This window comes from Phoxinus phoxinus (genome assembly GCF_949152265.1).
Source record: "Phoxinus phoxinus genome assembly, chromosome: 2".
In the NCBI taxonomy this organism is placed as follows: Eukaryota; Metazoa; Chordata; class Actinopteri; order Cypriniformes; family Leuciscidae; genus Phoxinus; species Phoxinus phoxinus.
Window position 1 is genome coordinate 40,097,472 of NC_136877.1, and position 11,731 is coordinate 40,109,202.

Genomic DNA, 11,731 nt, shown 5'->3' on the forward strand with positions numbered 1-11,731 from the left:
AAAAGGAGAATATTACAGCCTGCATTAGACAAGGTTAGAGAAAAATGGCTGCCAGTGCCAGAAGATCATCAGAAAGGGATGGAGAAACACTGCAGCCTAGTGGAGCGACAGATTATGTCAATATAGCATATTTTTATAAGTCTGTTTTTAACTGATGGATTGATCAAATGTAATATATGCAGATTTATTTTTAGTATAATGTAAAAGCCCTACCTAAAAAAATACACTACCATTCAAAGGTTTTTTGGGGTCAGTAAGTTTAGAAATATATATTTAAAAAAATCCAGCAGGGATGATCAAAGGTGATAGTTTTGAAATGTATACTCTAACAAAAGTTTTACATTTCAAATAAATTCATCTATTTCAAATTAATTTCTATTCATCAAATAATAATTCATCCTTAAAAAAAAATATTTCCACAAATATTTAAGCTCACAACGGTTTTCAATACTGATAATAATAAGCAATGTTTTCTGAAGGATCATGATTGCCATAACAGAAGAAATTGCATTTTAAAAATATAATAAAATAGAAATGTTATAACAAAATACATAATAAAAAAAGACTTAAAAACCCCTAAACTTTTCAATACATAAAATCATCAATGTATTACATGTAATGCAGTGTCTAAGTATTGTTTTTCCAGTTTTGTACTTCACATAATAAAGATCAGTGGGAACCAGAGGCGGACAGAGTACACGGCTTCATTACTTGAGTAAAAGTACAGATACCCCTTGCTAAATTTTACTCAAGTAAAAGTAGCTACTACAGTCAGATGTCTACTTAAGTAAAAGTACTGAAGTACTTGTTTTTAAAAGTACTTGAGTATCAAGAGTACATTTTCTAAATATTGCATTTCTACTGCCACAGTGCTTACATTTATGTACAGAAACGTCCTACATGGAGTTATGAAAAATGTTAATGTTAATACCTTGGAGAATGTAAAAGGAACTAATGTTGCTTTATTTAACATTAAATAAAGGCAATACAAGGCAATAGCACAATGGCAACGCTCTGACAAACCTCTGCTAGAGTTTTAATGCATTTTTTGCACCCACATTACACAGTTAAACACACCGCATACTCAAGAACATCAAAGCAAATGCTCATCTTACATTAATGTGTAATATCAGAAAAGAAAATTCAGCTAACAATTGTGCGTACATGTGAGTTTCTCTGTTTTTTCATCAATCAAATCAATAAACCTAAACCAGCAAAGAAGGCAATATAGCAAATGTTCTGACACACCTCTGAACCTGAAAGCTGATTGCTGATAGGCTGTCCCAATCAGTGGCGCCTGCACAATCCAGTCACATTTGAGAGGGAAACAACAAATTGAGGGTGTCTGAGTTTTTTTTTCTGTTTTTTTTTTTTTTAGAAGTAGTAACAGGTACTCAGTACTCACGGTTATGGATAGAAATGTAGCGGAGTAAAGAATACAATATTTGCCTCTCAAATGTACTTGAGTAAAGTCATGAGTACTCCCCAAAAATGATACTCGAGGAAAGTACAGATCCCTCAATATTGTACTTAAGTACTGTACTCAAAATAAATGTAAATGTACTCCGTTACTGTCCGGCTCTGGTGGGAACAGACTTTCACAACACATATTAGGGATACCTTTCCATATTTCACATACATCTCTTTCAGCTTAAATCAAACAGGGATAAACTGCATTATTTGACATCTATAATACGTCTAAACCATAGCCCAAGAATAGACTAGTCATCAATTAGATAAAGAAATGCAATGAGTGAATAAATGAAACCAAACACTTTGTAATCACGGTTTACATGACGGAATATCATACAGCTCAATTTATTTTTTTGGGCAAAAACGACATGTAACCAAATTCAAGGTTATTTTGGCTAAAAGTGGGTTACTCATAGTCGGACTATATCGGGTCTATAGTTAACCAGTCCTATACGGTGAAATGACGGCTATTGCTTGCTGGGACAACACTACAGGCCAGATCAAAAGATTATGCAAAACATAAATTCAGTAGGATTTATCCAATCCAGTCCAAATGTTTGTAGGTTTATGACCTGTAAGCTTATCATAATTGCACCCTTGAGCAAAACAATCAGATTTTATCCTTGCAATAAGTGTCCTGGAAATACTAAAGCATCTGCTTAACCCCTACCTACAGAATGTACTGTCCTCCAACAAAATAATGCATGACCACCTTTATAGTACAAAACAAAGATTACAAAGACATACAAAACAAAGATTGTTTTTTTCTTCTTTCCATCACTATAGCAGAAAATATGCATTATTTTAGTGTGTGTGTGTTTAGCATTAGAAACAGAAATCACGAACAAGCTTTTTTTTTGTCCCCAAGTATCTTTATTTTTTGTTCTTTAATAATAAATTTCCCTTAGGTTTCAGCAATAAGGATTTCACATGCTCTTCTTTCTGTTTCTCAGCTTCCTTCCTCTCACACCATTGCTTCATCCCTTCATCAACCTCTGCATTGAGATACACGGCTCTTCTCTGAATAGAGAGAGACATGTAAACATTAAAGTTTGTTTCTGAAGTTAAATATCAACAGAAAAAAAAAGGTCTTACAGCAAACTCCTCTCTTTGCTTTTGTCTGCGGATATGTCCTTTCAGTGGAGGTGCAGGCCTTCCATCTGAAAATCACATAACAAACTATACAAATCCTTGTCAGAGCTCATATTTACAGTCCTAGATTTACTGTTTGACAAACAGCTTACAACTGATGCATACAATAGAATTGACAAGCACAATACGTATGTGCTTAACACCACATTGTTGCTTTTGGATGTCAAGAAAACATAAAATAAAGTTCACCTGCAAATGACCAGTCAGGTAGATCTGTTATCGGTCCATACTCTGATCCGCCACGTGCTAAACCATTTCTGCAGACAAAAAGGCAGCAGGGCATTGGAGAATGTATTTGAACAAACCAAAACACTGGTATCAAGATTAACCATGATAGAATGTAATGTATGCAAACATTGTGATTTTATCTGTGTTTTTTTCCAGCAGGAATTAAGTCACATTGTTTTTGTGGAAATGGTTAGTTTGTTTAAACTGGTTTTCATATCATCTTAAATCCTTATTTGTCATCAACCTAATTGCCTTTTTTTTTTTTTTTTAAATACAATTTGTTAAAGTCAAACTGCATAGGAAACTCACTCCAGTCTCCACTTCTTTCCTGCATGGCTCACACACGTCGATGAAAATGAGCGTATTGACTGGCTCGACACTGTAAATGATGTGAAAATAAAAATGATCCATTAATAAGAATTTACTGTTTTAAAAATATGACTGTTCACTCATTAGTAGTTACTTTGTGACACTGTGTAGGCTACTACCATATACATTTTTTAACACGCAGGCTGACAGCGAGTGAGGTTTTAATAATAACGTTCAGATATAATTCCTGAGCCCAAAACATAATGCAAAACCGTGGCAAAAAGCTTGGCATGTTAAAAAAAGCTATAACTTGACTAACAGACTATCTCACCTGCGGTACAAATCGTCCTCAAGGATACTGCCATTTTGGATTATAACAACTACGGTGAGCAAGAGGGACAAAACAAAGACTCTGCAATGGTGTAAGGCGGCGTGGCTTATTGCTACCAGTAGATGATGCTGTGGTCTCATTAAATACAACACAGACTTGCCGGATTCACCTGTTGAATAAACTGCAGTTTATTTTCAGCCTTTCTAATCACAATTCGATCTCAAAACAAAAGATAAGCTAACATAAAACGTGTTTCAACGTGTAATCTGGGAAATCTTGTGGCTACCAGGAGTTTATAATGTATTTTTATGTATACAAATGTTCTCCTTGTGGTGTTTAGAATATATTTTAAATAGTCTATATTAGAATGGTTTATTTGAAAATTGATTTAAATAACTGACTGGTAGCCTATGTTTTCGTTCTTTATGCAGTCTTAAGGTGACAAAACATCTTGTAAAAACACGACACAGGAGCGCCTCTAAAGAACGGCCTTTACACCTTCCGCTTAAATATTAAATTGTCTTTCAGCACCGCCGATCCCCTTCATTCCTCTGGCTCGAGCAGTGCTGAGTAAGCGCTGAAACATTCCCGCGCGCGCTCCCAGACAAGTCCACACTCGCCACAGTGCGCGCGAGCTCGTGCGCGCTCCCACAAAACCGCAGGAGAAGCTGCAGACAAGACCAGAATGGGAGGAGGGAGCTCCGGGGTAGGGAAAAAACGAGGTTTTAAACAAAAGAAGAGCACTGGGTCTTTTTAGGGTCTCTGTGGGGTTGAATACAGTAACCATACGACTGCAGGTCAGTTGTCACCGGAATTTATGCCTCTCGGTAACTATGGAGCAGTGAGAGGCATTTTCCGCGAGGGAAGAAAAGAAAAGCAGTTACATTGTTGCGCTCCAGAAAAGCACACACGCAGCCGACTCACGCTGTCCCAGGGAACTTCGAGGTATCCCTCCGCACATTCCACAGACGAAAGGCACGGCACGACCAATTAGGCCTTAGGGTTGGAAAAATGACACAGAAAATATGTAAGGTCTTCGAGCCATTTACATGTTTTTAGGTTTCCGTTTATTTAAACATCGTTTTAAATCTAATAAACGTCACTTATTCGAATTTTCGCCACGTGTATCCACATTGTGTCATAAAAACATCTTACGGTGTTCTAAACCAAAAAATAAACAATTAAATTCATGGCTGCATTTTACCCTTATTTTTGAGTTTGTCTCATTTTGCCTACAAATAGTTAACTTAATTATATCAACTAATTGAACCACGCGTTCTGCCCCCTTAGACTAGCGTAATGTAGGATGTGTCTTTTTCATTTAAGAGATTTCAAAAAAAGTGTGCGATTATGTCAAGGTTGTTTGTGTGAGTCCAAACAGTAGGCTGAACCAATGGGCACAGTCTGTTTAAAGAAGTTGGTCTGTGTGACGACATAGCGCGCTGCCCGGGGGAAAGGTGTTCCGGTCGGGAAAAAAAGCCACAGAGGAAGAAGAAAGGGGGAGGAAGGAAAATTTTTTGGAAAGAAAGAAACTCTACGTTGAACATTTTAGCACAGTTTTCCGGCGTAGGCTGCGCAGTGCGTGTTTATCTATGCGAATATGTTTGGGTGAGCGATACGTGATCCTCTCTTCGACTCGCTGCAGCTTTTTTTTTTATTGTTTCGCGGTTTTGAAGACTTCCACTTTTGGGGAATAATGGTCATTTTCTTTCAAACTGGACTGGACAAATTCTGCGGGACAACAAGAGGCATTGATATGCCTTGTACTTTTTTGGCTGAGGAATAAACGCTTTCGAGTTCGCGGATACGGACGACTCATTTATCCGCACAGAGAAACGTTTTCAACTTGCCTTTTTGAAAGCCGCTAGTTAAGGCAGGAAGGGGCCGTGTTGTATCCCACAACCTGTGTGTTTAACGCGCTGGAAATTTATTCAGCATTCTATTGCTCTTTTTTTGTTTAAAACAACCGGCGGTACCGTTTAGGATAAATCCACAGAGACAAAATCCAAGTGGTAATTACAAGACTTGCGAGTGGTTCCGACAACAGTATTGCGGATGTGACCGTGAGACTCGTCGTTTGAATGGATCAGTTCTGCGCGAGTCTGGGACGAGAATTAAAGACTCTTTGAAGCCTGACGGTAGTTCCCACACGTTCATCTGCTCACTGCCGAAGACAAGGCCACAAGTAGCTGCAAAAAAGTATCGCAAACAAATGGATCATCATGCTTCTGTTCACACGCATGTCCAGCAAATTCATCACAAGCAAACAGTTTGGAAACAAACTGATTGTTTTCAAGTCTAACTAGTACGACATGTAGCCTGCAGAAAATGTCATAGTGTTTTTTATTTATCTTCAAAGTTAAATATTTATTTTTGTAGCTCATCAGAAAGTATTAGTTTTTAACATTTCGTTTTATGTGGATTTGTTTTTTTTTTGTTATTGTTTTGTTATTGACTTTTGTTATTGTTGTCACATATCTTTTGGTCTGTTATCTCATCTGCTGTTGAATCACTTGAATTGTGCTTGTGTCCACACTGTATTTCACTGTATTTATGTAGAACACTATTTAAACTGTAGTCGGTTTCAGGTGGCATCTAAGAGAAGTTCAATTCGTACTTTATATTTTATATTCTAGTTGAGCTTATATTAAAACACAATGGATCGACTTGGCAGCAAACTGAAGCAAAAGCTCAAACTGAGTGACTCTGGAAGTGTCAAATTCAGCAAAAAGAAAAATGACTTGACCAACGCAAATAACAACAGTAATAGCAACAATGCCAATAATGGAACCGCGACACAGATCAATGCACACGTGAGCACGTCTCCGTTCACTCTCTCCTCCGTAGAGGTGTGTGGACAGTCAGCCGGAAGACCTCAGAGAATCGCACCCTCAAATACCACCTCGGCTGCGGTACCTGAGGACTGTGGGCCTGGGATCGAACATCACCCGTCTACTCTCGCCCCTCTTCGGCGCCGGTCGCCCCAGCAGCGAGCATCGTGCTACTTGCCTGAAACGTCAGAGGGCCGCAGTATGTGTGACCAGTTGAGACGAGGCGACTCGCCCAGATGCGAAGGTGACCCGCTGGGGGCGTACAGCCCGAATTCTCGTGAGGCCTTGAAGCAGCGCCGTTATTCTCTGGAGCTCCAGCAGCTTGTTCGCCGCCAACAGCTTCTCGCCCAGCCGCCTCCGCTGTCGTCTGTACCGCCTCCGTACCCGTACCCCCGTTCGTCTGCCGTGGAGCCCAGCTTCCTCCACGACTTAGAGCGTCATAAGCGCTTGTCCCTGCAGGAAGCTTTGTTCTACAAGCGTTTGAGTTCGGGTGGCGAACCCTGGGACAGCGGACGCCCTGCTTCCCTCTCTCATCCACCGCAGAGGACCCATGACAGTGGCGTAGGGGGTTTCTTCTTCCCCCCTGCACCAGCGTTGAGCCCCTGCTCTTCTTTCAGCTTGCAGGAGTCCGTGTTGGCGAGCCCTCGGTCCAGTTTTGCGAGCAGTACCGCAAGCGGAGGAGGCGGCGGGAGTCCCATGGGAAGTCGGTGCAGCAGTAACCGGACGAGCGGCATCAGTTTGGGCTACGACACCCGCCATACACCTGGGCCCGGCCAGCAGCTGCAGCTCTCCTCGACCCAACTCGGTGGCGCCACCTCGGGTCAGGTGTACTCTGTACTGACATCAGGGAAAACTGGAGTGCCCCCTGTGGAGATTTGGAGGGAAACCGTGTCGGGAGGAAGTGCGCACGACAGCCGTCACTCGTATCCGCCTGCACTGAGCACACACACTGCAACCTTCCACCGAGCAGAACCAGAATGGGGTCCCATTGACCAGCGGGGATCAAGAGGTGACGATGTTGGCGAGAGGGCACGACACTCCGACTTGCCAGGAACCCTCTACCAGCAGGAGCTCACCCGCCTGATATTGCGAGATGCTGCCCTGGAGGGAGAAGCGTTACTTGGGGGTCTGACGTTAAAAGAACAACCTGTGTCTACCACCATTCTAGCCAGCTCCGCATCTACACCAGCCACGGCCGGAGTTCCAGGGAAATCCCTGGAAGAACAGTCAGCTGGAAGGGAATCGTCGATATCTGCGGACAGACAGGAGTACTTTGGTGAGATCATTAACTCATCCAATTTGGCGAGTTTGTTTATGACTAATGATGTGTCTCTCTGGCAATAGACTGTGAACGTGTGTGATGTGGTGAGATGAAAACTGCTTCAGACCTGCTAAAACCTGCAAACATTCTCTGAAGCAAAAAGCAAGACACAAAACGCATTCAGTCAGACTTCAAAAATACATCCTAGCCCTCCTTTTTCAGCCCGTTTCTCTAACTAACCATAATAACTAACTTGCAAGTCACCGAGCGAATGTATAACCCCTCCACCCAAAGCTACATAGTATTCTGAACAGACTCCAAAGTCAAAAATATCTGCCTAGAGCGAGCATAGTGATTATGCATGACCCTAAATTACAGGCTCTGGTACGCTGGTCATACCAAAGAGCTGTGAGTAATACAGTAGGACAGAGGCTGTGTGTGTGTATAAGCGCTCTCAGCTTTCCACCAGCCACAGTTTGAGCGAGGGTGTGTTCATGTGTGTTAGCGTGCACTAGCGTGTGCTGGCGTGTGCTTGTTTAGCTCAGGTATTTGAGTCCTGAGGGAAGGCTCTCTCACACATTTAATTGTGAGGGTAGGGTGTGTGTTTGTGCCTTATGTGTGTGTAGTGCTTTGTTGCGACAAGGAAACCTCCCTGTTGTCTAAAAAAGCACCTGTGTAAAGTTTAAGACATTACCTCATTCCGACACATTACAATATCTAATTCCTGTATCCAACAGCCTATTAGCCTTTTTTTTCAAGTAATGAAGGGGTTGTGGAGCTCAGGTCAGATTTGTGTGTGTGTGTACTGATACTACAAGAAACAAACCCACGGGCTGGTATTATGGGGGAAGAATGCAGAGACATGTATTTTTGAGTCCAGACAGCTCTGCCACCATGTTTTATGTAATTGGTTATGATTGGATGATGACTTCATTGTCCTAAATAGAGTTGTGTGTGTTGTGATGCATCTGTTTATGGTATACTCAAACAGCGTTTGTGTTTGCATTCTTGCTTTCAGGTACATGTGTGAAGTGTGGTAAAGGCGTATATGGTGCAGATAATGCTTGCCAGGCTCTGGACAGCCTGTATCACACCCGCTGCTTCATATGCGTTTCCTGTGGTGAGTTATCAGTCGCCAGGAATCAGTAATGTAACACTTAAGTCATAACCAAGGCCAGTATTTCAGGACCTCTTCATTTGGGTCAGTGTCTCTCATGATGGTCTGAACATCGCTCTTATCTTGTTTTTACTTGCAGGGCGAACTCTCCGAAACAAGGACTTTTACAATGTCAGTGGCTCGGTTTACTGTAAGGAGGATTACATGGTAAGGATGACTTCTGTCTAAAAATATATATTTTTTATTTTATTTTGACTTCGTGTTAATTCTCATATTAATTTTAGCCAGTGTTTAGGGGTTGAAGTTGTTCTAAAATTCTCTGTGTGTGTGTAAAAATAATATGTGAAACAAACATTATCCAAAAGGGCATCTGCCACTCAAAAAAGAAAGAAAAACAGAAGAAAAAACAATGGGTATTCCGGGATGGAGAATAAGATAAAAAATATATTAATAGGTATTTCCTAATGAGATGTTGAAGTTTGCTCTAGTTTTTGCGAGGCAATATCCACCAATATATCTAAAATGTTATATATTTAATATTTCCTTCTGTTCCTTCTTTTATAACTTATATTTTACTTTAAAAAGATAGGTTGTTTAAACATATAACCCCTTTTTTTAATTATTTAAATAATAATAATGATGATGATAATATTTAGAATATGTATTTGAAATGTATTGTTGTTATTTAAAATGTTGTACACTATTCAGTATTTCTTTAAAAAATATATTTCTGTTATAATAATAATAATCTAAAGAATAGTCAATCATTTTCCTAATCTTTCCTGGTGTCCATTAGTTCTCAGGCTTCCAGGATGCAGCTGAGAAGTGCAGTGTTTGTGGTCACCTCATCTTGGAGCAGGTTTGTGGTGTTTGCGTGAGGTCAGTGTTTGAAGGTTGTGTAGGGCGAGTGTTCACAGCTCTCTGTTTGTGTGTGTGACTCAGATTCTGCAGGCTCTAGGGAACTCTTATCACCCAGGATGTTTCCGCTGTACGGTCTGCTCGAAGGCTTTGGACGGAGTGCCATTCACAGTGGACTACCTCAACAACGTCTACTGCGTCTCTGACTACAACAGGTCTGTTAGACTGAACAGTGTTACAAATGACAAAACTAACAACTGCTCTGAAACCCTTTTTTACAGATTTGTTGAGGTTTAGTCGAGAGCTGAACATTGCTAAAAAAAAAAAAAAAATCTAATTAAGTTAAAAGTGTGGCAGAACCACATACATGTACAACGTTAAAAAAGTAACTTTTAAATTGTTACAAAAAATTATTTCAAATAAATAGTTTTTACATTTTCTATTCATCAAAGAATCTTACAAAATGTATCACAGTTTCTACAGTGTTAAGCAGCACAACCTTTTCATGTGATAAAAATAGGAATTGTTACTTGATATCAGCATATTAGAATGATTTCTGAAGGATCATGTGACACTGAAGACTGGAGTAATGATACTGAAAATTCAGCTTTGACATCACAGGAACATATTAAATTTAAAAATATATTCAAACAGAAAAGTGTTATTTTAAATTGTAATAATATTTCACAATATTCCTGTTTTTACTGTATTTTGATCAAATAAAGTTTACGTTTTACAAATGTTGCTCTGATTAAAAATAATCTGTTAATAATCTTTTTTTTTGTGTGAAAATCACAATCAAATTGATAGTAATTAATTTGAATTTAAAAGATAGCACAGCAGTTGCCAGTTGATTTTAATAAATAATGTGAAAAGTTAAGCAAAAGACTGTCCCACTAGTCAGCTATTAATTCCTATAGTGTCACCTAATTGCTGCGGTGTCTGAATGTTCCATCATCACTGGGCACCACCAAAACATTTGCATTTACAAGCTGTTAATGTGGATTACATTTTTTCTCTCTTCTGTTCCTCAGGACATTTGCTCCCAAATGCGCTGCCTGTTTACAACCCATATTACCTGCTGAGGTAAATAATTCCCCTGTTGTTTCACAGACGCTTTCAGGAGAATGTTCAAGATCTTGATTTTGTGTGTGTGTGTTTCAGGGCAGTGAGGAGATCCTCAGGGTGGTGTCAATGAACAAAGATTATCACTTTGAGTGCTATCACTGTGAGGTAGGTAGTGTGGATAAGCTGATTGTCGTCATTTTGAGTCGTCAGATAAAAGCGTATCTACATGTTATCGCACAGGCTTGTAATCCTTTCTTCCTCTTCTTCAGGAGTGTGGGAAGCAGCTGTCTGATGAGCTTGGATCTCAGTGCTTCCCTCTGGATTCCCACCTCCTCTGCCACTCTTGCCACATGACCAGGGTGTGTCACACATAACCTTTCCCCTCACGACACACCGAAATGAGAACTAATGTGCCTGACCAACATAAACTACTTTATTCTCATATGCACACTAGTGACCACTGTAAATTGTTGCCTTTCTAATGTGTGTCTCTTCTATGGCAACTCTATTTTTGAAGATAGTGAGAGGGGAGAAAACACTCTCTTACTGAGACTTGAGGTCATAGTACATTTCAAATGCAAATACCAGCACTGGTAAAAACTATATCACCCCCTAGTGGCTGGGAAATGCAGCAACTGAATCCTGCTGAACAAAATATTTCTATACAAGTTCTCTGTTTAAGATTATCGCCTGCTTCATTATTAGAGGGAGTTGAAATATCACAGAACACTGTTTTACTCCCATATCTACTGTTTGCTGTAGGGAAAGAACAAGGGATTTTTTTGCTTAACGTTTTTTTTATATTTAATATCACTAGCAAAGATTTTGCACTTAAACATGTTTACCTATTAAGAGAATTTTTTTTAATAAAGTGATTGCAAAAGGTTAAAAACATTCCTGTATCTGTTTTAATTAATAAATATCTGTGTGTATGAATGATTGTTATTTTCTTGTGCAATTCACATCCAAAAATTAGACACTGACCATTATTAATGAAAGGTGGCTGCTATAGATACATGGCTATTCCAGTCACTCGTCACTAATGGATTTTATCTCTCTTTTCTAAAGCTTTCTGGGTAATTTCTCAATTGAATGCTATTGGT

General features: G+C 39.7%; 2 protein-coding genes across 5 annotated transcripts; one reads left to right on the top strand and one right to left on the bottom strand.

Annotated features, from left to right (window-relative positions):
* Positions 1–1,376: 1,376 nt before the first annotated feature.
* On the bottom strand, positions 1,377–4,877 carry mrpl52 (mitochondrial ribosomal protein L52). 3 transcript variants are annotated; one of them, XM_079636999.1, is made up of 7 exons: positions 4,698–4,875; positions 4,418–4,489; positions 3,494–3,662; positions 3,163–3,232; positions 2,815–2,882; positions 2,569–2,633; positions 1,377–2,493 (listed from the first exon to the last, which is right to left on the bottom strand). In XM_079636999.1, the coding sequence occupies exons 3-7, from the start codon at positions 3,525–3,527 to the stop codon at positions 2,347–2,349; spliced, it is 384 nt and encodes a 127-aa protein (XP_079493125.1). In that variant the 5' UTR covers positions 3,528–3,662; positions 4,418–4,489; positions 4,698–4,875; the 3' UTR covers positions 1,377–2,346. The 3 variants fall into 3 exon arrangements, with proteins under 3 accessions (XP_079493125.1, XP_079493126.1, XP_079493124.1); XM_079637000.1 differs by having other exon boundaries at positions 4,418–4,877; XM_079636998.1 differs by lacking the exon at positions 4,698–4,875 and having other exon boundaries at positions 3,992–4,435.
* Positions 4,032–11,581, top strand: ajuba (ajuba LIM protein). 2 transcript variants are annotated; one of them, XM_079636689.1, is made up of 9 exons: positions 4,032–4,199; positions 6,130–7,600; positions 8,604–8,705; positions 8,842–8,909; positions 9,499–9,561; positions 9,645–9,775; positions 10,595–10,646; positions 10,725–10,793; positions 10,898–11,581. In XM_079636689.1, the coding sequence occupies exons 2-9, from the start codon at positions 6,151–6,153 to the stop codon at positions 11,000–11,002; spliced, it is 2,040 nt and encodes a 679-aa protein (XP_079492815.1). In that variant the 5' UTR covers positions 4,032–4,199; positions 6,130–6,150; the 3' UTR covers positions 11,003–11,581. The 2 variants fall into 2 exon arrangements, with proteins under 2 accessions (XP_079492815.1, XP_079492814.1); XM_079636688.1 differs by lacking the exon at positions 4,032–4,199 and having other exon boundaries at positions 4,759–7,600.
* Positions 11,582–11,731: the final 150 nt, after the last annotated feature.